The sequence below is a fragment of the Rattus norvegicus genome, chromosome 1 (genome assembly GCF_036323735.1).
Source record: "Rattus norvegicus strain BN/NHsdMcwi chromosome 1, GRCr8, whole genome shotgun sequence".
NCBI classification, from domain to species: Eukaryota; Metazoa; Chordata; class Mammalia; order Rodentia; family Muridae; genus Rattus; species Rattus norvegicus.
The window spans coordinates 204206138-204232281 of record NC_086019.1 but is presented as its reverse complement, the minus strand read 5'-3'; the positions used below and the strand labels follow the sequence as shown (position 1 = coordinate 204232281).

Genomic DNA, 26144 nt, shown 5'->3' with positions numbered 1-26144 from the left:
CGTGTGCCACCGTGCTAGGCCTGGAGGCTTTTCTTGATCAGTCTTATTAGCAACTGTAGCCTTGGCATCGGAACATGGTACCTGGCTTGCTGGGGCTCCTATCCACCAGGGGTGCTTAGATGTCTGGGTAGTGAGCCACCCCTTTCTGCCCACAGCCACCTCCGTGGATAAAGGCGAGTGTGTTGGCGGGTCGACGCTGAGCCTTCTCCATGATAGGAGCTTCAACTACACAGGGGACAGCCAGGCGCAGGAGCTGTGCCTCTATCTGACCAAGGCGGCCAGCGCTCCTTACTTTGAGATCCTGGAGGAGTGGATCTACAGAGGCGTCATTCACGACCCATACAGGTAGGCTCTGCGGGTGCCAGACACCTTTCACTTGGACGCTCACGGTGCAGTAGGCTCTGCGGGTGCCAGACACAAGTCCTCAACATCAACACAATGGCTGTGAGCTGAGGAGCGTGTGTCACTCACTCACTGCCTTGCAGCTTTGTCTGTTGAATGAGGAACACTGGTATTAACTCTGGAGCCCACGTCCTTACTGCTTCCACGTGGTTGAATAGTGTGTCACTTGAGCATGATGCCTTTGATTATGTAAAGCAAATGACCAGTTGATAGAGAACTGGGGATGAAGGAAGCCCAGGCCTTGCGTGTGAAGCCCAGGCCTTGCGTGTGAAGCCCAGGCCTTGCGTGTGCTCTACCGTAGGGTGGGCCTTGTGTTTCTTTATGGAGGGGCCAAACAGGAGAATTTGGTGTGATGGGCCTAGTAGGGGACGCGGTTTCCTTCTGGCCACAGGTAAATGGTTCTTGAAGCTCTGTGGGAGGGTCTGATTCTGTTGTTGATAAACCTGTGTACCCAGGACAAGCCATATGTCTGTCCTGTTGCCATAATGCAAGAGTAGGGAAGAAGCCACCCAGCTCTGCAAATTAGACTCCTGCTCCCAAGTAAGGCTGGAAGTATGTGACCACCCCGAGGTTGTCCAGGCTTGTCCTGTAGTGGCCTGAAACACTGTGACTTCCAGTGAGTTCATGGTGGAGGAGCACGAGCTGCGGAAGGAGAAGATACAGGAGGACTACAATGACAAGTACTGGGACCAGCGCTACACTGTGCTGCCACAGCAGATCCCATCCTTCCTGCAGAAGGTAGCAGGCAAGATCCTCAGCACAGGTGACTATGCTTGGACCGCTCTCCAAGGAGGTCAATGGCCTCTTCATGCTGTGTCATGGGACCCGTGGGTCATCACAGCCTTCCAGGCCCTCTGCCCCTGAAGATGACTTAGCTGGGAATGGCCTACTACCCTGAGCTTCTAGCCACTGGTTGGCCCTAGTTCTCCATCACTTTATTCAGCCCCCTAATCAGGACGCTGTCTGCCTCAGACAAAGCCTTCTATCTTGGGTTTTACATCTAACTCCATCATATAGCAAAGAAAAGCCATGAGGAACCCACACCTTCCAGGCCAGCTGCATCTTTTAGTTTTATTGCACAGGATAGGGACTGATGTAGAGATTAGGCAAATCCTTGGGGCCTTAACATAGTGCTCTGCTCTGAAAGCTGAACAGAATCAGAAAGGGCTAGGAGATTACTTAGCAATCTATCTCTCAAGGCTTTTCAAAATCCTTCCTATAAAATACAGACCTGAAAAACTATTGCACAATCTTTCCAGGAAACAAATTGTACCTCATGTCTGGCCTACTTCCCCATGTTTGATTGGCGTCATAAAGGCCCAGGCCTGAGACTCAGCATGTACAGGGATACTGAGTCCACCTTCCTTTTTCTTTTTGTTCTCAGGAAAATACCTAAATGTGGTCAGAGAATGTGGTCATGATGTCACCTGTCCCGTAGCCAAAGAGATCATCTATACCCTCAAAGAGCGGGCATATGTGGAGCAGATTGAGAAAGCGTTCAATTATGCCAGCAAAGTGCTGCTGGACTTCCTCATGGAGGAGAAGGAGCTGGTGGCCCACCTGAGGTTGGACTTCACTTTGTATCCAAGGGGCTGAAAGTAGAATGTTCCTCTTAGCAACTACATTTTTATCTCTATAAGGGCTCCCTGCAGCCCCAGTGTGAGGTGGCAGGGTTTCCGTTCTCTAGTTCTCAGACCATGCAAGCCAACAGGTCTCTCAGCTCCTTGCTGTCAGTCCCTCCCCTTCCGTGTCTGAGCAGAGCAGCTCCATGTCTCAAACCTCTTCCTTGTATGTTGAAGGCAGAGGTCAGGTTATATGTTCAACAACCCTGGCACAGGTCCATCAAGCGCTACTTCCTGATGGACCAGGGGGACTTCTTTGTGCACTTCATGGACCTGACTGAGGAGGAGCTCAGGAAGCCAGTAGAGGACATTACGCCCACACGCCTGGAGGCTCTGTTGGAGCTGGCCCTGAGAATGAGCACTGCCAACACTGACCCCTTCAAAGACGACCTCAAGGTGAGTGTGGTGTTTACCATCATGGCACCTTGCTTCCGCTACACTGGAGTGAACACATAGCAGGGCCCAGTGAGGGTGTCCTACCGGATGTTCTTCCTATTTCAGAGGACACTGGCTTGCAAGCATTTTGTTAAGAGATTTGTGTCTGGTCTCACAGGAGACACTGTTTGTAATTTTCCTGTGAGTTTGGTCCATGTCAGTGTCAAATCAGGCCAACCCCTCACGGAGTGTAGGTGGACGGATGCTCTTTCTTCCTCAGGTTGGGGAGTGGTGTGAGTTATTCAGGGTCTGTCAGGGCTCTTTTCTCTGGGAGATACTGCATCAAGGCTTCATTTCATGCCGGTTGAGGTCTTCCATAACTTCTGCTTCCAGAGTTCATCCTGGCCACCAGTACATTTCTGTTGCCATCAACAGGGTGTGTGTTTGCGGCCATGCAGTAAGAGCTGTTATGGTTTCTAAGGTTGCAGGAGAACTCCACTTTCATCTCTGGGTCCCGTGGTTTGTCCTCTTTCCTCGCTCATGGAAGTGAGAGCTTGTCAGTCCCACTGATGTTCTTAGGAACTCAGTCTTGGTTTTAGTACTTCCTTCCTTTCTCTTTGTCTCTTCAGCTTATTGTTTCTGTTAGCTTTGGGCCTACTTTCTGTTGGTAGTTTCTTGAATTTTGAAGTTAGGCTATTTTAGGATGCTTTATTTTCCCCTATTTCAAGAGGCTCTATGATTTCTTTAGTGATTTGTTTCCATTTAGTTGTAAATTTTCAGGATTTTCTTCTGTTGCTTAGGATTTTTTTGTTTTTAATTTTTATTTTATATGTGTGGATATTTTGCTTGCACACATACCTGTGCAACACATGTGTGCAGAGGACAGAGGAAGGCATGGATCCCAGGACCTGGAGTTACAGACAGTTGTGGGCCACTGTGTGGGTGCTGGGAACTGAACCTGGGTTCTCCAGCTCTCTTACTTAGTTTTAACCTCACTATTTCATGTAAGTTTTATAACATCATGATGGTGCTGGGATTCTGCATGGGCTCTTCCTCTCTTGGCAGGTCTTGGATGGTTCTCAGTGCTGTGCACACAGCTTCCATCTGTTACGAGAGTGAGGCTGAGGCTCCACTGTTCCTGAGAACTTGGTTTTCCTTGCAATTCTGTTCTTCATGTATTTCTGGATCTCTTATTAAGTTCAGGAGTTATTGTGTAGGGTGCATTATTCCTAATGGCAGTCTGACCTGATCATCCAGGTGGACCACACAAGAGCCATCTCAGGTGCTGGCTGTGGGGCAAATGAGTCATGTCTGCTCACCTGATGTCCCCACCTGTGCTACTTTGACAAGCAGGAGTAGAGGGTCTACACGTTCATGACTGTTAGCAAGTGGTGAGCGTTTGCCTTGCTCAGGAGCTGTTTTTGCTTTTCTTCCTTTATTCTTTTTTTTTTTTTTTTTTTTTTTTTGGTTCTTTTTTTCGGAGCTGGGGACCGAACCCAGGGCCTTGCGCTTCCTAGGCAAGCGCTCTACCACTGAGCTAAATCCCCAACCCTCTTCCTTTATTCTTTATGCTTTACTTTTCTTGTCTTTATATTTTGTGTCTTTGTGGACATATATTTATGTCTTACAGGAACTCTTATCAAACTGGCATGTGGTTGGCTCTAACAAGTATTTAATTGTTAATGTAAACAGTATTGTTTGTCCATAATAATGACTTTCACGTATCTCACCAAGTATGCGTCACTTCACAGGTAAAATAAAAGATCTTCACTTGTAAGATGTATTCAGTTTCTCCTACGGTTCCTCATTCATAATAGCAACAACAGAGACATTTAAAATGTTGATTTAAGACCTGGAGAGATGGGTTAGTTGTTCAAAGTTATCTTGGGTTTCTATTGCTGTGATAAACACCATGACCAAAAGCAGCTTGGGATGGGTTTATTTCAGCTCACAGTTCCACACACAGTCCATCACTGAGGGCAGGAACTCAAACAGGTCAGGAGGCAGGAGCTGGTGAACAGGCCACAGAGGAATACTGCTCACTGCCTTGGACCTCATGACGTGCTCAGCCTGCTTTCTTATAAAACCTAAGACCAACAGCCCAAGGGTGTTATCACCCACTTTAGCTTCGGTAACTCCACATCAATTGCTAATTAAGAAAATGCACTGTAGACCTACCTGTAGGCAAGGTAAAGGCATTTTCTTGAGAGTCTCTTTTTCCAGATAGCTCTAGTTTGTATCAGTTTGACAAAACTAGCCAGTACAGAGAGTGTTTGCTGCTTTTGCAGAGGACCTGGGTTTGGTTCCCAGCTCCCAAATTGAGTAGCTTGTATCTTTAGTTCCAGTATGATGCTCTCTTAGCTCCACAGGCACCAGATGTACACATTTTACATATATACATGTACTCACAGATACACATAATATAAAAATAATTCTTTAAAAAGCAAGTTTCCAGGCTGCAGAGATGACTCAGTGGTTAAGAGCACTGACTGCTCTTCCAGAGGTCTTGAGTTCAAATCCCAGCAACCACATGGTGACACAACCATTTGTAATGAGAGCTGATGCCCTCTTCTGGTGTGTCTGAAGACAGGTACAGTGTACTTATATATAATTAATAAATTAGTAAATATAAAAAAAAAGCAAGGTTCCTTTATGTTCTCTTCCATTTTAATGGAAGGTGCTTTGATGTAATTTTTTTCCTGTGCGGTGCTGTGGGTAGAACCTAGAACCTTACACATGCCAGGCAAGTGCTCACCAGTGCACAGCATTCATCCCAAGCTAAGTTTTTCTTTTGGAGCAGGATCTCTGCATATCCCTGACTGTCTTGGAACTTACTACGAATGCCAGGCTGGCCTTGAACTCACATAGCTCTGCCTTCCTCTGCTAAGGGTTCTCAGTGGGTGGTTAGCCTTTAAGAAATGTTCTTGCTTCCCAGTTTCATTCACAGATAGGTGAAGTCTAAGACAATTTTGTGTGCATCTTTTCTTTCACTTTCCCAGATTGACCTGATGCCTCACGACCTTATCACTCAGCTTTTGCGGGTTCTGGCCATAGAGACCAAGCAAGAGAAGGCAATGACCCATGCTGACCCCACGGAGCTCACTCTGAGTGGTCTCGAGGCTTTCTCCTTTGACTATATGGTCAAATGGCCCTTGTCACTGATTATTAACAGGTGAGGCTTATGTGACCCAGGCCATTTATGGTCAGGCAAGTGCTCACCACTGAGCGCTGACCTTTCAGTTAAGGGTTTTCAGTTGGTATTTAACCTCTAATAACTAGTATTAGAAACTTGGTTGCTTTTCCAGCTCAGTGCAGGGGTGGATGGGAATCATAACTGCCTGCTTGGGCAGCCTCACTGCAGGATGCTAGGCTGTTCTTGCTGTCTGTTGGTGCCAACCTGTAGATAGAAGTACAGGCTGCCTCGTCCAGGTTGCTGACATGCCCCTCTTTGCAGGAAGGCACTCACCCGCTACCAGATGCTCTTCCGACACATGTTCTACTGCAAGCACGTGGAGCGACAGCTCTGCAGTGTCTGGATCAGCAACAAGACAGCCAAGCAGCATGCGCTGCACTCCGCCAAGTGGTGTGTCTGTTTTGCCCTCTAACGTTCTAAGGAAAGTGGCTCTGCTCTGGGTCTTTGAAAACATTGTTTGAAAGTCACTTCTAGCTTATCCGTTTCCATGACTACCCCTAGCTGTGCACTCACTGTCCAGATCCTCATAGACTGACTTCTAGACTCCGTCTATAGCACACAAGCCCCTCTCTGTATTCCCTCTTCCTGAGTACATAGGGCAGTAAGTACTAGGAAGTGTTCTGGTGACCTTTTGTACACTAGTGTGTGGAGCTGGATGATGTTTAAAGTAAAGTTTGAGGGTCACATTTCCTAAGAATTTGTCTCAGGAAACTGGAGAGGTGGCTCAGGGGTTAAGGGCATGGAATGCTCTTGCAGATGACCACAGTTCTACTCCTTATACCCACACTGGACAGCTCACTCCACCTATAACTCCAGCTCCAAGGGGTCCTCTTCTGGCCTCTGTGGGCATTTGCATTCATGGATACCACATACACACCACACATACCTATAATTAAAAAGAAAATAGATCTGGGGAAAAAAACTGTCCCAGTAGAAAGTGTGTGGAGGCAGCCATGGTGGTGGTTAGTTCTTGGCATTACCTGGCGTCTTACTTCTTTATTGCTGTAATGAAACACCAAGACAAGATATGAAAGAAAGTTTATTTTGGACGTGTGGTTCCAGAGGAGAGCCATGGCAAGGAGCATGGCAGTAAGCAGGCAGAAATGGCAGCTGAAACAGCAGCTCAGAGCTCACAGCTTGAAGAGAAGCAGAAGATAGTGAGGTCGCAAACGCTGCTAGTTATTTGAAACCTCAAAGTCTACCCCCACTAACATACTTCTTCCAGTAAGGCTGCACATCCTAAGCCTCCCCAAACAGCCACCGACTAGGGACATGTCATTCAAACTTCCACATCCGCTCTGGGTGGTGTAGATCCTGCTCTATGTCTCCATGGTAAGGCTAGTTGGCACTCCCTTTTCAGGATGCAGAGGAGTAAGAGTTGTACTGGGTAGGACATTTATGTGACACCCTGATGAAGCCAGAGGTGGGAATGGATGTCCTCAGACCTCAGCACTGAGATATCTTGTTGTTGTCATTGTCCCTGTGTCTGAACTGTCAGCATTGGAGAGCTAGGGTCATGAGAGGTCACTCTGCTGTGGAGTTGGAGACGGAAGCCATCACCATGCATTACATGTGCTTCGAGCTGAGCCTGCATCGCCTCCTCAGTACCTGTTTCCTCTGCACTCAGGTTTGCTGGTGCTTTCACGTTGCGGCAGCGAATGCTCAACTTCGTCCAGAATATTCAGTACTACATGATGTTTGAAGTAATGGAACCGACCTGGCACATCCTTGAGAAAAACCTGAAATCTGTGAGTTTCTGCTCTATAAATTATAGTATCTGAAAGGCTCTTTCCCAGCCAGAGTGCATTTCATAGCACCATCATGTGCTAGCTAGGTGTCATGGCAGCCACAAAACTGTCCACAGCCTCCCATCTGCCTCCTTGCTGCCTATGTTCATGAGAGGTGAGGGGAGACAGAAAGAAGGGAGAGAGACAAGTAGGCTCTAAGAGATCACAGGCCCATTGAGACAGTGGCAGTGTGTAGGCAGTAGAGTACCAAGCCAGAACTGAAAACCACATGCCCAGTATCTTCGGTGAGGTCTCGGACTTTTGCTTGCAGGCCTCCAACATTGACGATGTCCTTGGCCACCACACAAGTTTCCTTGACAACTGCCTGAAGGACTGCATGCTGACCAACCCTGAGCTGCTGAAGGTTTTCTCCAAGCTCATGTCCGTGTGCGTCATGTTCACCAACTGTATGCAGGTGAGGACAAGGAGGCAGCATGAGCGCGTGTGATGTCTAGGCTGTTACCACATGCTGCTCTCTGTCCCACAACTTCTGCCCTTGCAGGGCTCCAGTCCATCCCTTTCTGGCTGTGAAGCTTCCCAGGGCCCACCTTATTTCTCACAGTGTCTCTTGTGCTGGTCTCTGTCTCAGGCCTCTTCCAAATGCATTAAACGTGGTTAAACTTATCACGAGCACTTGTCCAAAGTAAGCAGAAAATGTGAGTGACAGGGTAGTCTGGGGTCTCTGGGCTGGAGGATGCTGGGAGCCAGGCACTCTTTAGGCCGTACTTGAGAGCCATCAGGAGATAGAAGATGTCGGAGGTGCTAGGCTATAGAGTGAACAGGGCTGGAAGCTCATTCCTTAGATGTGTAGGGGCCATGTTAATTCCCACCTAGGGAACTATGTTCTTAGAAAACTCAGTTGATAGTCACTGAAAAATGTAGACCTGGGAATGCTAAGAACTAACTAACATCCTGCCCACAGCTTTGTGTTCCTGTGTCTCTAGGTTGGGTGCTGTGCCCCTGTTGGTACTTGCTGTCTTGTGGAGCACTGTGTGTGTGGCTAACCATAACCTTTCCTCATGACTCACCTTTAGAAATTTACACAGAGTATGAAACTGGACAGTGAACTAGGCCGTCTGACACTGGATCAGGGTAGTGTGCAGGGGCCACCCCCAGAGAGTGAGCGGATTGATGATCGTCCCCGGAAGGAGCCTACCAGGAAGGTATGTGGCCATGGGGCTTGTCAGAAAGACCTTCCTACTCAGCTGCTACGTATTAGCACTGCAAACTTAAGAAAATAAAACCTTAAACAAGACAACCATTATAAAGCCTGGTGTGGTACTTATACCTAGAATCCCAGCACTTGGAACGTGGAGGCAGGAGGATCAGTTGTTCAGAACCAGATTCAGCTCCATAGCAAGTTTGACTAAAACAGAGACCTTCTATTAGCTTTCCCTGGCGTTTACCTCAGTTAAGGGGAAAACACAGGTCCTGAAGTTAGAGTCTTCCTTCTTCTCAACAGTGAGCCTCCAGACATCTGGCCTCCAGAGTGTTGGGAGCCATCTATACAACAGTATTGTGTGGGGCAAGCCGGGCTGCCCTAGAGCACAAACTTTGCCTGGCTAACGTGCTTTTCCCTGATTAGTCCATTGATCCAGATGACCTATGAAGCCTCTGGGATTCATAGTCAGGAGCTGGCAAATGGGAGATAGTGTGAGAGCATATGAGGGCGCTATGCCAAGGGCAGTTGGAGAGAGGTCTATCCTTGCTTCTTAGTGGCCAGGAGGAAAATAGCAGTAGCCCTGAAATTAGACCAAAGCCTGTGTTCTGTTCCCATCTTTTATAACATGGGAACAAGGCAGAACTAATTTCTTTCATTAAAAAACTAGGGATGCTAGGTACTAGCATGTACCAGTAGTCCCAACACTTGGAGGGTAGAGCCAGGAGGATTGGGCATTCAAAGTAAGTTCAAGGCCAGCCTGGACAACATGAGACTCTGTCTCCAAAACAGAGAGCCAGAAGTGGTGGCACCGCCTGTGATCCCAGCACTCAGGAGGCAGTGGTAGAAGAATCACGCCAGCTTCAAGTATGGTAGCAGCAGTCTAACCTCAGAACTAAAACGAAGTGACAGGAAGGGAAGCCCATGCTGTAACTCCCCAGTAACCATACTGCGCTCTGGGCTCTATTTCAGCACCTGCCTGAGCATGTGGACACTCCTCAGCTGTCCTCCGGCTTCGAGGCCACCATCAACAACTTTGACAAAAACTTCTCTGCCCATCTTCTTGATTTGCTGGCCCGACTAAGTGTCTACAGCACCAGTGACTGTGAACACGGCATGGCCAGTGTCATCTCCAGGTAGGTAACACTTCCTGACTTTACAGCCCAGCCCTGCGGTCTGCTTTCACCACCACCCTGTTCTCCAGAGCCTCAGCATCAGGCGCCCATTGGGCAAAGGCTATGGCAGGAGGGGGCCAGCTGTGAATACTCTGGTTGGGGGGTGTTTGCTTACCACTGGGATAGGGTGGGACTCTGGCTTCATCCAGGAATTCGATAGCATTCCTGAATGGTCCTTTGAAAAGCACTAGTTTATACACTGGGACCATTTGGTGTCCTTTGCCACCCTGTAATGCCCTCCTTTCTGAGGTCTCTAGCACTGAAAATCTCGGCCAGGCTTCCCAAGCCTGGGCCACCCTCAGACTCCCATTGCCAGGAGACTCTGGGTAATGAGGACCCTAACCAATGGCGCACAATTAGACCCACTGGGATTGAGACCTGCTAGTGTGCCCATGCACTGTCAGGTGAGCATGCCCCTCCCTCTGCCCAGAAGAGGCCCTGGGGTCTATCTGTCACTGACCCGTTGCCACATGGAGAAATCATTGTAGATCCAATGTATCTTCTCAGCCTGGACAAGCTTCTGCCTGGAGTTTTTCTAACACCCTTTTCCCTCCTCTTAAGGCTAGATTTCAATGGTTTCTATGCGGAACGCCTGGAACGTCTGTCTGCAGAAAGGAGTCAGAAAGCTGCCCCCCAAGTGCCTGTCCCAAGGGGACCCCCAGCACCAGCATCCAGGGTGGCCATTCCTGCTCAATGAGCTTACTTGTTAAATATCATATTTCTGGAACCTGGGTGTTATACGTTATTACTGCTTAAATATGGTATGAGTTTCCATCTTGGCTCAATGATTTCCTTTTTTCAAGGTGTTAGATTTCCTTTTAGAAGCTTTCCAGAGAGCTAGAGAGATGGCTCAATCAGGAAAATGTTTTCTGTGCAAATATGAGGACCTAAATTCAGATCCTTACCACCTGTCTTAGTTAGAGCTTCTGTTGCTATGATGAGACACCATAAGCAAAAGCAAGGATAGGGTTTGTTCCAGCTTATACCTTGTAGTCTAGTGCACCATCCAGGACGGTCAGAGCAGGAACCTAGAGACAGGAACTGATGCAGAGGCCATGTAGAACGCTGTGTACTGGCTTCCCCGTGTTTTACTCAGCCTGCTTTCCCATCATACCCAGGATCAGGACCAGCTCAGAAGCACCACCGCCCACATTGAGCTGGTCCCTCCTTCCTATATCAAGCACTAATCAAGGAAATGCACCACAGGACAATCTCATGGGACATTTTCTCAGTTGAGGTTCCCTCTTCTAAAATGACTTCAGCGTGTATGAAATTGACATAAGTCTAGTCAGCACACCACCTACTTTAAATGCTGAGTGTAGTGGAACACTTCTATATTCCCAGTGCTGGGGGTAGAGGTAGGCGGATTCCTAGGGCTGGCTGGCCAGCCAGTCTAGGTGAGTCATGAGTTCTAGGTTCACTGAGGGACCCATCTCAAGATAAACAAATGAATTAAAAAAGAAGGTGGGGTTGGGGATTTAGCTCAGTGGTAGAGCGCTTACCTAGGAAGCGCAAGGCCCTGGGTTCGGTCCCCAGCTCCGAAAAAAAGAACCAAAAAAAAAAAAAAAAAAAAAAGAAGGTGGGGTTGGGGATTTAGCTCAGTGGTAGAGCCTAGCAAGCACAAGGCCCTGGGTTTGGTCCCCAGCTCCGGAAAAAAAATAAATAAAATAAAATAAATAAATAAAAAAGAAGGTGGAGAGTAATTGAGGATATTATCTGGTGTCAGTCTCAGCTCCACATGCACAAGCACATATGTACATGTATGTACTCAACAGAAGGAATAAAAATGCAAGCTGCCTGGACCACAGTAAGGTCACCCAGACTTTAACTGTTTGACATTGAAATCCTGTGTGTGTTTGACTTGTTCGCCTTAAAATTTAGTGAGTGTGTGTGTGTGTGTGTGTGTGTGTGTGTGTGTGTTTGGGGGGGTCCTTTTTGCCTCAAAGACAAGGTTTTTGTGCAGAGTAATGTAAATGGAAGATACCATGTAGAGGTATAGCAGCCTGGGGGTGGGAACTGTATGTATTTAGGAGCTGCCTTTGTGTCCAGCACTAGGGGGCAGCATTGTTCATAACTGAAAATATCCTTACTCCCAACGTGTACCCAGCTCTTCACCAAGAACCCTCAAGCTTTACTCTCTGAGGAGTATTCTTGAAGACAGGCTAATCTTCAGGCCAAAAGCTACTCTTGCCTGAACCAGGGTCTGGATACCCTTTATCTGTTGGATAACTGGCCTTGCTTTTTGGAAAATAAGTAGCCAAGTGGCTAACAAGTTCTGTTGTAGCTGCCTTATCACAGTGGCTCCCTGCTTCAGTCCTGGAGTAGACCATTTGTCTGTCCTTGATCTGACACGCCCCTGCTCCAGGGTGATCTACTCTAGCTAAACTATATAAATACATGTGCCCTTTACAAATCCAGTTTTAAACACCTGTCATAGGAGGGCTTGGGGGCTGAGGAGGTGTTTGGAGGAATGACAATTAGAGGTAGCTCTCTTGGCTATTGGCCTTATGTAGATGATAAAACTGGTACATGGCCCAGTCAGGATTGGCTAACCAAGCAGCCCCTACCCCCTTACCTGGGTGCTTGGTTCTTCAGCCACAGTTTCTTCTGGTCTGCAGCATGTCCAGGCTTGCCTTTGTAAACATCTGTCTGCCAACTCAGTGTTGTCAGAATGAATGCTAGACTGAGCAGAGGAGCTTACTGGCCTGTCTCCAGGAGCCCATGTCCCTGGACACTGACCTGCAGCTCCCAGGTTTGCACGGGGTGTAACTCCAAACCCTCCAGAACACCATGGGGTGAAGTTAGGAATAAGTTGAGTCTGTCTTGCCTGATGGAGTGTATACTCATTTCCAATGTATTTCTGCCAGTGCAACATAAAATTGGCCCTACTTGGTCCTGATTTTTTTGATTATACTCTGTTCCTCCACATTCACTATGGACAGTTGGACTCACAAGACAATGGTTGGTACTGGCAACAGGTTTTGATTTTGCCTTTGATTTGATTAAGAACACATTTCGTTGAACTTTCACGGTTACCTAATTTGCAATGTAAGAGTATTTAAGATCTGTGTATGTGGAAGTCAGCCTTACCAAGAGCTCTGCCTGCTGCCTATTGCAGTCTGGTTTCTGCTCTAGCCCTAAACACTGTGCTGATGCCCCAGGCAGTGGTTTGCTGGTGAGATTCCTAAGCCATTGCTCCATTCCTGACCTTATCTCATTCACAAGGGCAGAGGGGTGACAGTATCATGTATGCCCCAGCTTAAATTCTTAGGTACAGACCCTGAGATATCCAAAACTCCAACCCAGCCCTGTAGTTTCCCTTATGGTTGAACTGTCAGGCCCTGTTGGTAGTCTGGGTGTGTCTCCCTTTCCTCTTAGGCTACTTACCCCTCATGGGGTGGGTCTGTAGAATCACTGAGGTCTAACCACATCTGTGCCCACAAAGATGTGTAGAGAACATTGCCACAAATAATAAACAGGCTTGACTTCATTTCCAAGAGTCTTGGGTTCCCACAGTAACAGACCCACCTGAAGAAGAAGCTGGAAACCAGGCCATGTTAGGAGCTTTGATTCTTAGTCAGCTCTACCTAGGGACAGAGAAGACAGAATCCAGGCCTGTACAAGGAGTCCGGTGCTTCTGGACCCCTACAGTGAGGTTCGGTAGGACCTCAAAGAATCAGTCAGATTCTTCCCTGCATGTCCCTCTCCAATGAGGCCTCAGAAACCTGGTGGAGCTGGGCAGAGCTTAGGAGTATTGGTTTGCCCTGCCTGCATCTTTCAGATGTCCAGGAAGTCTAAGGGTCCCCTTCTGAAATTTCAGACTCATAAGTCACTTCCCTTCCAAAAGTCATCTTCCTCCAGCTAGACTCCACCCAATTAACACTCCCAAAGCTCTGTCAGGGCTGAGAGGCAATCCCCCAGGACTGGGAGCTTGTAGAATTGTAGCTGCCCAAGTTGGTCCATTTACCCTCTCCAGCTCCCATTAATTTTATTCAATACCATGGGAGATCAATAGGAGACACAAAGCTACCCAGAAACCAACTGGGAGGGGCCTCTGTAACTCCAGACTGCCCTGGAGGCGAGTTGCTGCCAGCAGGGTGTTGGTATAGAGGTGTACACTTCTTGCCCCACCTTGCTCCACCCTACCCCGCCCCACAGTCCAGTGATTGGCTAGTTCTGATCAGTGGGAAGGGCTCAAAAGAAAGAAATACCAGACTAGTGATCTAGAGAGAGTACTTTGTGGAACCTCTAGCTCTAGGGTTAGTGTGCCCCAGATCGTGTCATGCTTGGCCTCTGGCTACTCAGCATCTTATGGACACCAGGTAAGTGATGATTATTTGATTTCAAGGAACCTATTCAAGGCTTGGTGGTCTGCCTAGTGGTCACTTACCGTGGTCGGGTCACCTTGCCTCCCTGAGGTTGGTCCCTGGATATGGAAAAACATAGATATGGAAAAGGTCAGAATTGCGATTTTTCAAAAGTGAAGTGTAAGAGAAATTGGCTCCTGGAGTTTTTTTCGTTGAGCTAGTTAAGGAGCAGTGATATCACTGGGCGCGGCACCCACAGGACGGCTTCCCTTGCTTGCTGTAGGAGTCCCAGGCAGCAAGGTTCGCCTGTGGGATCATGAGGGATGCATAACTCTCTAGCTAGGAAGGGGCAGAAGCTAGAGGTGCAGTGGTCCCCACTCTGTAGCAACATGGGGTCCTGCTTCCCACTGGAAGGCTTGGTTTTCCTGTCCTGGGAAGATCCTGGCTCAAGTGGTCTCTTCTCTTACCTCTGTCTTGGAGCCCTGAGGTTAAGTACTGTGCCCTTTGTCTATGCAAGAGATCAATAGGTGGTCTCTAAACTGGTCCCTCATCAGTTGTTGAGCAAGAAGTTTTCTCTTGGGAGAGAAAAGCCTGAGGGAGGGTGTGCTTTCAGCAATTAGATATGATCAGGTAACTAAGGATGAGATGGGGTCAACTTTAGATGTCTGGCAGAAGGACCAAAGATCCTATATGTGTTCTCCCTGCATAGGTCCAGACAGGCACTGGGGAGGGGTAGGGTATGTGGATGAAGTTCTTCTGGGCTCTGTGCATAGGTGCACTAAGCTCAGACAACTTGACTCTGGTGTGGTGGACCTGGTTTTAGGCAGAAAGCTCTTATCTGGGCCATGGGCCATATCCTATTGCTGGCACTGAACCTTATGGTGATTCCCCAGATAAGATATAACACTGGCTAGACACTGCTTGAGGCAAGACAGCAGCCCTTGTTGGACCTCTGACCTCTTTTCACCTGTAGCAGTAGCCCCTGGACCTCCTTTGCCTCATGTGAAACAGTATGAGGTGGTATGGCCTCGGCGCCTAGCTGCATCCCGCTCCCGCAGAAGCCTGCCCTCCCAGTGGGTGAGTCTACCCATTAGTCCGGCAGCACAGCCTGTTTCTGTAAAAGGCCCAGCAGTCTCTGGGGCTGCCCTGTCTGTGCTTCTGGGCATGACTATGATCCTCCTATGTTCACCACTTCCTTCCTCCTGCTGCCCCCCCACCCACCCCCATCAGAGTCTAGGGCCCCCAAGGTAGGACCCACTCACTTCTGTGCTCCTTTCATGAGACCATTGGCCCAGTCTGGAGAAGCTTCTCACCGAGGAAAGGTACAGCGGCTTCTGCTGCCCCAGGCCACTCCCCAGTTTCAGTTGGCAGTGGTTAGCTAGATTAGCTAACAGCTGCTCACCTAAAGCTGTGTGCGTGCACTGAGAACCTCTCAGCTTGGGATTTCCTGGAGCCGGGAACTGAGAACAGCCTGTAGACCTCCAGGAAGATTCCTGGCCCTGTCCTTGTTTGGATCTTCAGGAAACATCTCTGCCTAGGCTATCCTCTTTCCTGGTGTATGCTGTCCCTAGGGCGAGCTGGTCATACACATGGTGTATGAGTGAGTGAAAGGTCATAGAGTATATAGCACACACCTGCTCTGAATCTCAGGCTGGACACCATAGCCAGCTGCGGAATAGTGGTGCTGAGGCATCTGTGTACCTTGCCCACTCCGATGTTGCCCTGGACTTAGTGGCTATCTGACCATGGCTGCCACTCCTACCCTGCTTTCTCTGGGAAAGAATGTCATCATATCACCATCATCATCGTCATTGTCATCACCATCACCACCACCATCACCATCACATTATCACCCCACCATCATCATCCTTATGAACAGATGGGGAAATGGCTCAAGGGGCCATGGAGCTCTGTTTTTCTCTGCTCATCTGGGAGACTTGCTTTTCCTGTCCCTCCCAAACAGCTCAGCCTGGTCCCAGCCACCTACTTCCCTGCCTGAAAGTAATGAATCCTCAAGTCTAGGGAGGTACTGTTTGGGGCTTTCTGCTATGCAAATCCTGACCTTAAGTTGAAGTCACTCACCCTGAATCCCCATCTAGGGCTTGTACCCAGAGAGTCTGAGCTATGCTCTTGGGACCAGTGAGCAAGTTTTCACCCTGCACCTTCGAAAGAACAGGTAAGCGGATTTTGGCCCTTGGGTCAGTCTCCCAGTCCAGTGGGAAATGTGGGCTCCTGTGTGCCAGAATTCTGGCCCAGGCTCCCTAGGGTGACTGCTCCGTGTGAGGTGGAACCAGGGAACCTCAATGGTTGTCTTCCAGGGACTTGCTGGGCTCAAGCTACACAGAGACCTACTCAGCTGCCAATGGCTCTGAGGTGAAGGAGCAGCTGCACGAGCAGGTATGGTGCCAGGCCAGCCTTCCCTGGGCCAGCGAAATCAAGGCAGCAAGACTGATGACCCTCCCTCACTTCTACAGGACCATTGCCTCTACCAGGGCCATGTGGAAGGGTATGAGGGCTCAGCTGCCAGTATTAGCACCTGTGCCGGCCTCAGGTATTTACTGTAGACCCAAGCAGGAAGTCCCATTCTACAGAAGGGTAAACCAGGGCAGGGGAAAGGGGGCCTGGGGGTGAGCATCCTTTCCTGCTGTGTTTGGAAGGGTTGGGCTCTTGCTTCAGCTCCATTGGTGGTTGCCAGCCATGCCTAACCCATGCGCCTTCTTGCCTCCTGCATCTACAAGCCTGGTCATCACCCACAAGGGTGTGAGGTGGCCATTCGGAGGCAGTAGGCATGGAGCACCTGTCCTCACAGGTGGGCAGGTAGGAACAAGCTGACCACACCCTCTGTTCACCTGGCTCTCCCCCTCAGCGGCTTTTTCCGAGTCGGGTCCACTGTCCACTTGATTGAGCCTCTGGATGCTGACGAAGAGGGGCAGCATGCAGTGTACCAGGCAAAGCATCTGGAACAGAAGGCTGGGACCTGTGGGGTCAGCGAAACCAGCCTGGATAAACTAGGGCCTCGGACCTTAGAAATCTACAGGGCTCAGCCCGGGGTGAGCAGCATCATCCCTGTTGGTCAGTCCCAGACCCCATACCTGGGCATAGGCATAGCTCTCTGTAGCCCTGAAGCAAGCCTTATGCTCAGTGGGTGGGCCTGGCTCAGCCTTGTAGCTCCAGAGAAATCCCACTACACTGGAGATGCCTAGACCTTGCCTCCTAACATAGAGTTAGGCTCTGGGGTAGGTTGGGGTCAAGGCCAAAAAGGCTGATTGGCTTCTTTTCCTAGAACTGGCTAAAACCTAGAGAAATCCGCTATGTGGAGTTGTATGTGGTTGCAGACAGCCAAGAGGTAAGGATTTAGGGGCTGAGTGGGCTGGATAAATTGGGGTGAGCTTGCCAGGCCCCAGGCTAAAGGTCTTATATCCCCAGTTCCAGAAGCTGGGGACCAGAGAGGCTGTGCGTCAGCGAGTGCTGGAGGTTGTAAACCATGTGGACAAGGTGGGTTGCCCCAGGGGTGCTGACACTTGAAGAGAGGGTGCAGCTGTTTAGGCTCGAGATAGCCAATCAAGAGGTGGGGCTAGTTCAGAGCTCTATACTGAGCACAGGGCCAGTGGAGAAAGGGATGTAATGGCCCTGTCCATCCCCGGGCCTGCATGGACTCCATCCCCGGGCCTGCATGGACTCCAAGGGGCTTCTCCTCTTCTGCAGCTTTATCGGGAACTCAGTTTCCGAGTTGTCCTAGTGGGCCTGGAGATCTGGAACAAGGACAAATTCTACATCAGCCGTTATGCCAATGTCACACTGGAGAACTTCTTGTCCTGGAGGGAGCAGAACTTGCTAGGGCGGCACCCACATGACAATGTGCAACTTATCACGTGAGTGGGCGGCCGTGCCCATACACTGCAGTGAGGCAGAACCAAGCCCTAGAGAAGGTCCTCTGTACAGCCTGGCCTCCAGGGTAGGACATCCAAGCAGGGTTGTGCAGGGATGAAGAAAGGCCAGGAACCTTGTCAAGGGCATGCCTGTCTTGTCTGTTTCTAGGGGGGTTGATTTCATTGGGACCACTGTTGGACTGGCTAAGGTATCTGCCCTGTGTTCCCGTCACTCAGGAGCTGTGAATCAGGTAAAAGGGGTGGCCAAGGACATGTGGGTAGATGGTAGCAAGACAGTCCTAATGAACATGTCCTCATAGGACCACACCAGGAGCGCCATTGGTGTAGCATCTACCATGGCCCATGAGCTGGGCCACAACCTGGGCATGAACCATGATGAAAACATTCCAGGATGCTACTGTCCTATACCACGTGAGGGTGGTGGCTGCATCATGACTGAAAGCATTGGGTAAGGTCCTGTGGGGCACATTGGGTGGGAAGGGACAGACTGGCATATGGCTCTTCCTAACGTTGACATCCCTTACCCTTAGCTCCAAGTTCCCCAAGACATTCAGCAGGTGCAGCCAGGTTGACCTAGAGTCATTCGTGACAAATCACCAGACAGGCTGCCTGACCAATGTTCCAGATGTCAACCGGTTCGTGGGTGGCCCTGTGTGTGGAAACCTATTTGTGGAACGTGGAGAGCAGTGTGACTGTGGTACACCTCAGGTCTGTCTCACCTCAGCCCTGCCCCTTGTTGACCAGCTTCAGCATTAGTGTAGGAGCCTCAGTCTGAGGTTAGTCTCTCGGGTCTGGTGTTATGTGCCCATACCTCATGTGGCCCTTGGAGTCACAAGTCACTACATTTCCCTTTGAGCCCCTAATAACCTACAAAGGAGTTGGAGATAAATTGGCTGCAGCCCCTTCCCCAGTGATCACCAAAAGCCTATCCACCCTAGAGCCAGGTCTGGCTAGGGTGCAGCTGCTCACACTGTTGTCCTCCTAGGATTGTCAAAACCCCTGCTGCAATGCCACCACTTGCCAGCTGGCCAAGGGGGCAGAGTGTGCCCATGGTGCCTGTTGTCATGAATGCAAGGTAAGTGGGACTTCACCCAGGATCTACTCCAGTCAAACCGGGGGATTGGGATTCTCGTAAAGGCATCATGTGGGCCTGCCTTACAGTCAGCTTCTCTGTGGAACCAGGTGAAGCCAGCTGGTGAGCTGTGTCGTCCTATGAAGGACAAATGTGACCTGGAGGAGTTCTGTGATGGCCAGAAGCCAACATGTCCTGAAGATGCCTTCCAACAGAATGGTACCCCCTGTCCAGGGGGCTACTGCTTTGACGGGAGCTGCCCCACACTGGCACAGCAGTGCCAGGCTCTGTGGGGGCCAGGTGAGGCAGACATAGGAGGGGGGGGCAGCTTGTGGAATGTCTGTGACCTAAAGCAGACTAACTTCTCCTGGTCCCATAGGTGCCCGGGCAGCATCCGACTCCTGCTTTGCCTTTAGCATTCCTCAGGGCTGCTATGGGAGTATGTACCCTAGCAGGTAAGCATCAAGGCCAAACCGTGGGGAGCTGGATGTGGTACATCTTCAATAGCAAGGATGGTGCACAGAGACTTCCCCACAGAGGAGGCCTGCTCTGTGAGGCAGGAGGCTCTCCTGGAGTCTGCCCTGTTTCAAGACATCAACCTGAGCCCCTCATCCTTGAGGAAGGAAAGGTCCTGGGGGCTGTCTCCTGCACCACCCTCAGAGACCCCATGACACCCATGACCACAGCCTGCCCTATGTCTGCAGGATCAACCGATGTGGGGTGCTGTTCTGTGAGGGAGGCCAGAAACCTCTTGAACGTTCCTCCTGCACTTTCTCTTCCCACCATGGACTCTGCCAAGCTCTCCAGACTGACAGCAACACTAACACCTACGAGTTCGTACTCCAGGGCACCAAGTGTGAGGAGGGAAAGGTGAGCTGAGGAGCACTTGAAAGCTGTCCAGGGCTGGCGAAGATCAAGTGTGCCTGTATGAATGAGTCCCTAGTACTGTTCCGTACAAACAGTATTGGCTAGTAGAGGCATGTGCGTGCAGCCTCTGTTATGCCCTAGTCAAAACTGAAAAGCTAACCTGGCAAGTGGAGACGCCTGTCTAGAGTCCACCATACCCAAAGGGTTCCCAGGATCAGCCAGTCCAGGGCCACCTCATGTGCACATAGGCACACACACAAGTCTATAGGCATAGTCATCCTGAAGTGTGACCACACTAGCTGTCCTGAGCTTACCTTTAGATTGGGGATAAGTGGGGTAAGAATTGGGCCTAGGCCAGCTACCCAAGAGCCCCTTCCACCTTCCAGGTTTGCATGGATGGAAACTGCCAGGACCTCCGTGTATACAGATCTGAAAATTGCTCTGCTAAATGCAACAACCATGGGGTACGTGTAGCCTCGGGCTTCAGGTCGTAGTGCAACTACCGCCTGGTGCCTTTGAGCTAGGTGGCTGCCACCACTTGCCTGTGTAGTGGAACTTGTGGCAGAGAGAGCTGTGGGTATAGCAATGTGACTCAAATTAGCCTATATCCTTTTCTGATGGTATCAAGGCCTCTCCAGGGCTGAGGTAGGATAGGTGCTTTCCACTGAGCTCATTGCCACTGGACAGTGTGGTCACTGGGGAGAATTCCTTATAAGCTCAAGATTGACATATGTGGGTGGATGGAGGTGACCCCATGTGTTCTGCAACCTCCCCCACTGCCCTGTGAGGTACCTGTCCTTGAGGTCCCGCTTTCTCTCCAGGTTTGCAACCACAAGAGGGAGTGCCACTGTCACGCGGGCTGGGCCCCACCCTACTGTGCACAGCTGCTGGCAGATGTACCAGGTGAACAAGCAGCTAAGGTTTTGAGACCCACAAGAGGTGGTATTTGTGGAGTACTAGCCCTGAGGGTGGTTAGAATGGATCACATGATCTCTACTTCCCAAAGGTGACACAGGGCAGTGCCCTACTCAAAACAAGGCTAGATAGCCTTTCCCAGGCTTCCAGTGCCATTTCCCACAACCCCCACAGTGTCTTCCTTCCCAGTGGTCACTGAGTCTGCAGCTGTCCACAGCACCACAGCCTCGGGGAACTGGCGGGGCCTCAACAGTGGCACTGTGGGGCTGGGACTCGCCACTACCACGTCTTCTAACCCACTGCTGGAGAGCCAGAAGAGCTGGTGTAATGTACTGGGCCCTCTGCTGTAGTTCTCAGGCACTTGGCCATATGTGGGGTGTGGGACCCAGGACATGGTCAAGGGGGACTGAGAAGGCTGCATCTCCCAAGGGCCATCCCCAGCTCTTGATTCAACTAGTCCCCAGGCTTGGATGAACATATGGCCATGTGTCCCACAGCATCCGAGAGCCTCCCAGTCAGTGTGGTTGTGGTCTTGGTGATCCTGGTGGCTGCCGTGGTCATCGGGGCAGGCATCGTCATCTACCGAAAGGCCCCAAAACAAATCCAGAGGAGGTGAGGACTTGGTAGTTGCAACATATTTACATGTGAGACACATACTTCCTGTCCTCGGAACTTGGGAAATGGCTTTGCTGCTACTTAAGAAAGAAAAAGCATTGCTTCCGTCAGCAAGCCCAGGCAGAGGCACTTAAGGGGACTTGGGTTTCTCCAGGTGTTGGACAGGCCTAGGTGGGAAGCTCAGGAGACTCCCAGGATCACCGCCACTGCTGCTGCTGTTGCTGTCCCTCCTCTTCCTCCCCCTCCTCCTCCTCCTCCTCCTATTCCTCCTCTTCCTCCTCCTCTTCTTCCTCTTCCTCCTCTTCTTCCTCCTCCTCTTCCTCCTCCTTCTCCCCCTCCTCCTCCTCTTCCTCCACCTCCTCTCCCTCTTCCTCCTCCTCCCCCTCCTCCTCCCCCTCCTTCTCCCCTCCTCTTCCTCTTCCTCCTCTTCCTCCTCCTCTTCCTCCACTTCCTCCTCCTCCTCTTCCTCCTCTTCCTCCTCCTCTTCTTCCTCCTCCTCTTCCTCCTCTTCCTCCTCCTCTTCTTCCTCCTCCTCTTCCTCCTCTTCCTCCTCCTCTTCTTCCTCCTTCTCCTCCTCCTCCTCCTCTTCCTCTTCCTTCTCCTCTTCCTCCTCTTCCTCCTCTTCCTCCTCCTCCCCCTCCTCCTCCCCCTCCTTCTCCCCTCCTCTTCCTCTTCCTCCTCTTCCTCCTCCTCTTCCTCCACTTCCTCCTCCTCCTCCTCTTCCTCCTCTTCCTCCTCTTCTTCTTCCTCCTTCTCCTCCTCCTCCTCTTCCTCCTCTTCCTCCTCCTCTTCTTCCTCCTTCTCCTCCTCCTCTTCCTCTTCCTTCTCCTCCTCTTCTTCCTCCTTCTCCTCCTCCTCCTCCTCTTCCTCTTCCTTCTCCTCCTCCTCTTCCTCCTCCTCTTCCTCCTCCTCTTCTTCCTCCTCCTTTTCCTTTTCCTCCTCTTCCTCTTCCTCCTCTTCCTCCTCCTCTTCTTCCTCCTCCTTCTCCTCCTCCTCCTCCTCTTCCTCCTCTCCCTCTTCCTCCACCTCCTCCCCCTTCTCCTCCTCCTCCCCCACCTCCTCTTCCTCCTCCTCCTCATTACCATCACCATCATCATCTTCCTCTTCCTTTTCCTTCCCTTCTTCCTCTCCCTCCTCTCCCTTCTCTTTCTCCTCCTCTTCCTCCTCCTCTTCAAGGCTATAAATGGAACAGCGAGAGCAACAGATAGGTGTATGATAAATCCAGAGCTGAGATAACCTCTCTACCCTTAGCCATGGCCACATATGCCCCATTAGGTTTCCACTGTGCCCTGCACCAAGATCTTGACCTCCAAGCTGACTGCCAAAGGACAGCTTTTCCCAGGTCCTCCAAGCCCCTCCTAGCATAGCTGTCAAGAGACTTGTTTCTTGACCTCCTATGCTCACACATGTGCCTGAGACTACAGTTAGCATCATATGTCAGTGTGCCAGGCAGAGATGCCAGGCTGACTTGGGAGGCATGCCCGGCAGTCCTGGATCCTCTGAGAAGTGACTCTACCATTGCTTGTCTCTCTTCATCCCCAGGAGTGTGGCACCCAAGCCTACCTCAGGGCTCTCCAACCCCCTATTCTACACAGGGGACAGCAGCCTGCCAGCTAAGAGCAGGCCTCCAGACCCTCCTGAGATGGTTTCTACCAACCAACCCCCAAGACCTATAGTGAAACCAAAGAGGCCTCCCCCTGCAGTAAGTACTATCCTCTGGCAGGTTCATGGGGCTGCAATGGGGGACACTCAGGCTCTCCATCCCTCCACCCCAGAGTGTGACCCATTAGGGATAGTGAAGGCTTTTTGTGCAAATTAACTCATGAGCTATGCAGTAGCCTGGAGCCTCAAGAAGCTTTACAATTGCTCCAAGGGAGGGTGAAGGAGTAAGTCAAGACTTATTGTCTAAGGATCTGTATTTGGAGTCTGGGTTTAAACTTATGGGTGTGAGTGCTTTCAGACCTCAGCTGTGAGAAGAGAATGCCCTTGCTGCTCCGTAAGTGTGATAATGTAGCTGAAGCGTGGGATGCTAGGCCAGGGTGAGCAGGAAATGGGGAGGGGTACCATTTGGGAAATGTAAGAGCCTTGGATCCAAAAGCAGGGGACCTGGTGGGCATGGGTTGGGGCCTTAGCACTGATTCTTGGGCTCAGGCACACATCTCTGTCCCCTCAAGCCTCCAGGTGCCATGTCCAGTCCACCGCTCCCAGTTCCTGTTTATGCCCCAAAGGCACCAAACCAGGTAAGCCTTGGGAAACAGTCAGATGTATTCCAGAGACATGGAAACCTCTTGGGAGGTGGTATCTGGTGACTGATTCTGTGGACCTGGAGCCCTAAGGAAACAACTGCTCTACAGACAAAGTTGTTAGCCCTGCCTAGTCAGGATATTAAATTGAACCTAAGGGTTGATTCAGAGAGCCTGGAAGGGAAAAGGTACTACCCTACTCCCCAGCCCTGAACTGGACCAGTCTTTGGATCCTAATTCTTTTTTTCCCAACAGCTTAGACCTGATCCTCCCACCAAGCCTCTCCCAAAGCTAAAACCCAAGCAGGTAAGGGGACAGCTTTGACTATGAAGAGACCTTCCCCTCCTGCAAGTCTGTAGGCCCTTTATTCCGGAGAGCAGCCTCCTATGCTTTCCCTTGGGAGGAGGCTACAGGGATTTGGAAGGTCTCAAAACACCACTAACTAAAGCTTTGAAAGTAATGATTCATTTACTCTTTCCTACCCACAGTGTTGGAGTCCTTCCCAGCAGGGTTCCTTGGGGTTCCAGGTAAACTGGAACCCTTTTCTTAGTCCTAAAAGTGGGCTCCTACTTCTGAGTACCCATGAGCATTACTGTAGTCTTAGCCCTCCGTGCATACTCCGGGGTCATAGCTGTGATGCTGGAGAACTTGTATATGTGTGTGCGTGCATGCATGTCTGGCCAGGGACTAATTTTAGACTTACATAAGGGCTGAAAATCCTTTAATCCCAAAACTTGGAAGGCAGAGACAGTTGAATCTCTGAATTCAAGGCCAGCCTGGTCTACAGAGTGAGTCCAAGATAGCCAGGAATATACAGAAAAACCCTGTCTAAAACAAATTAAAACAAAAAGAAACAAACCAAGGAAAAGAAAAAAAAGAAAGAAAGAAATTTCCATCCTAGGCACAGTCCCAACTGGCAGAATGAGGGCATTCTAGGCAAGGACTCTTTAGCTCCTTTGAAGCTAGATGAGGAGGAAGGTCAAAATGTGTTTAAAACCTACCAATACCAGGTTACCATCCTCTCTAAGAATGCAGACATGTAATGTCTTTTCATAGTTAATTCTTTCCTTTTGAGTTTCTAAAGACCCATGTTCTAAAAACTCAGGAGCCTTCAGGGTAATGTGTGGGATACTGGTGAGGCTGCAAGGTAATGGGCTGGGACAGCTAGCCAAGAGGAGCTCTGCCACGTTCAGGTTTTATCTTCTGAATGGTGAGGCCATGCAGAGGTTTCCTACTGAGCTGTGTGAAGACAGAAGCCTTCAGGACTAGGCTGGAGCTGAGAAGGACAGCCTTAGAAGGATGAAGCTGAGGGCAGTGCTTGGCCTGCTTAGGAGATGCTTGCCATTAGCTGTGTCTGGTTCCTACCAGGTCAAGCCAACCTTTGCACCCCCAACACCACCAGTCAAGCCTGGGACCGGAGGGACTGTGCCTGGAGTGACTCAGGTGAGCCCCAGAGGGAGGGTCCATCTCACAGGAAACATCCTGCTGATTGTGGCACTGTTCTTCAGGGTGGGTGGCTGCTTTTGTTTTCTTAGCTGGTAAGTTTTGGTGTCATCTGAAAAGAAAATGGGACAATCCTTAATGACAGGCTTGATGTCTGCTGTATCATCTGCCAGAACTTTCCAGTGCTTGCGGCTTTCAGGGACTATCGAGTTTTCTCTTTTCTATGGCTAGTCTGCACTATACATGAAATGTTAGTGCAGTCATCTTGTGTGTGTGTGTGTGGGGGGGCATTCTGTTGTTAGGGGAAGTGGAAGTCTACATTTAAAGAACTGTCTATGGGAATCTTCAGCTGTACCTCTCTCTTATCAGATCCTCTTTAATATCAATTTCCTTTTTTCTTAGCAGGGAGCTGGTGGGTCAAAGGTTGCTCTGAAGGTCCCCATCCAGAAAAGGTGACCAGCTAGGGCACCCCAGGGCCATCGTAGTCTTGTGGAAGTTTGGAGATACCACTGTTCCTCTAAACGAGCTTCTTCAGCAACAGCCCCCGCCCAGGCTGGACCTGCATACAGTGTTCCTACCTCAGGAATAATCTCTCTCTCTGTGGCTCTTGCTGTTCAGCTGCCCTCCTGAACCAGTATCCATTCTCTCACTGGCCTTGGCCAGCTTAGACCTTATGTCTATGTGTGCTAGTTGCTCGGCAGGGCCAGCATCGCCTGCAGTGAGCGTGAGCAAATCTGTCTTTCTCTGGGTGGACAGAATGCCAGGAGTCCCCTCCCAGCAACTTCTGCACCAGCCCTCACACAGTGACCCCTCCCCAAGGCACAGTTCCTATATCTTCATCCCACTCATGTATGAGACTTAGGAAGGAAAAGCCGACGACGTTCTTGGGGTGTTGGGACAGAAGTTGCCGTCATTTCCGGGTTGAAAGAGAATAGTTGTTGAAACTATGACTAAACACTATTCATTAATAAAGATTCTATTTTATCAGTAAAGTATAGATCACATTCTAAAGGGCAGTTTGTTTTTATTTCACCAGCTCAAACTATTTCACCCACCATCTCCCTTAATTTTTAACCATC

The 26144-nt window shown here is 50.1% G+C and overlaps 2 protein-coding genes and 1 long non-coding RNA gene across 18 annotated transcripts in view; 2 read left to right on the top strand and 1 right to left on the bottom strand.

The window, feature by feature from the left end:
* Tubgcp2 (tubulin gamma complex component 2) overlaps positions 1 to 11557 on the top strand; it is a 26736-nt gene extending 15179 nt beyond the window's left edge. For 5 of the 9 annotated variants that reach the window (XM_006230457.4, XM_006230460.4, XM_006230458.3 and 2 more), the window contains 11 exons: positions 156 to 345; positions 1020 to 1165; positions 1787 to 1967; positions 2240 to 2420; positions 5399 to 5571; positions 5854 to 5982; positions 7220 to 7340; positions 7651 to 7794; positions 8414 to 8542; positions 9511 to 9674; positions 10275 to 11557. In XM_006230457.4, coding sequence (XP_006230519.1) covers positions 156 to 345; positions 1020 to 1165; positions 1787 to 1967; positions 2240 to 2420; positions 5399 to 5571; positions 5854 to 5982; positions 7220 to 7340; positions 7651 to 7794; positions 8414 to 8542; positions 9511 to 9674; positions 10275 to 10410 — 1694 coding nt within the window. In that variant the 3' untranslated portion in view covers positions 10411 to 11557. Of the gene's footprint in view, positions 1 to 155; positions 346 to 1019; positions 1166 to 1786; positions 1968 to 2239; positions 2421 to 5398; positions 5572 to 5853; positions 5983 to 7219; positions 7341 to 7650; positions 7795 to 8413; positions 8543 to 9510 lie in introns of all 9 variants that reach the window. The other 4 variants (XR_010053003.1, XM_063263839.1, NM_001107560.2 and 1 more) reach the window with 4 other exon arrangements.
* LOC134485200 (uncharacterized) lies at positions 11238 to 14998 on the bottom strand. Its single transcript, XR_010063196.1, has 2 exons — positions 14104 to 14998; positions 11238 to 13300 (listed from the first exon to the last, which is right to left on the bottom strand). It is a non-coding gene; the product is annotated as an uncharacterized LOC134485200 (long non-coding RNA).
* On the top strand, positions 13294 to 26076 carry Adam8 (ADAM metallopeptidase domain 8). 8 transcript variants are annotated; one of them, XM_006230500.5, is made up of 25 exons: positions 13294 to 14035; positions 14994 to 15097; positions 16120 to 16196; positions 16339 to 16417; positions 16495 to 16571; positions 16887 to 17070; positions 17304 to 17366; positions 17447 to 17515; positions 17726 to 17892; positions 18059 to 18140; positions 18210 to 18358; positions 18441 to 18618; positions 18896 to 18985; positions 19093 to 19282; positions 19362 to 19437; positions 19687 to 19852; positions 20236 to 20313; positions 20671 to 20752; positions 20954 to 21088; positions 21262 to 21376; positions 22922 to 23081; positions 23554 to 23619; positions 23878 to 23928; positions 24991 to 25065; positions 25471 to 26076. In XM_006230500.5, exons 1-25 carry the CDS (start codon positions 13996 to 13998, stop codon positions 25519 to 25521), a joined length of 2604 nt encoding a protein of 867 aa, XP_006230562.1. In that variant the 5' UTR covers positions 13294 to 13995; the 3' UTR covers positions 25522 to 26076. The 8 variants fall into 8 exon arrangements, with proteins under 8 accessions (XP_006230562.1, XP_006230561.1, XP_063127637.1 ...); XM_006230499.5 differs by having other exon boundaries at positions 25468 to 26076; XM_063271567.1 differs by lacking the exon at positions 20954 to 21088.
* Positions 26077 to 26144: the final 68 nt, after the last annotated feature.

What these genes read in the sequence shown, in the direction of transcription:
- Adam8 (XM_006230499.5), top strand. Translation starts at nt 13,996, where the DNA reads ATGCTTGGCCTCTGGCTACTCAGCATCTTATGGACACCAG. An exon ending in CAGCATCTTATGGACACCAG is followed by an intron (nt 14,036 to 14,993) that starts GTAAGTGATGAT and finishes TTTCACCTGTAG; the next exon opens with CAGTAGCCCCTGGACCTCCT. An exon ending in AGCACCTGTGCCGGCCTCAG is followed by an intron (nt 16,572 to 16,886) that starts GTATTTACTGTA and finishes TCTCCCCCTCAG; the next exon opens with CGGCTTTTTCCGAGTCGGGT.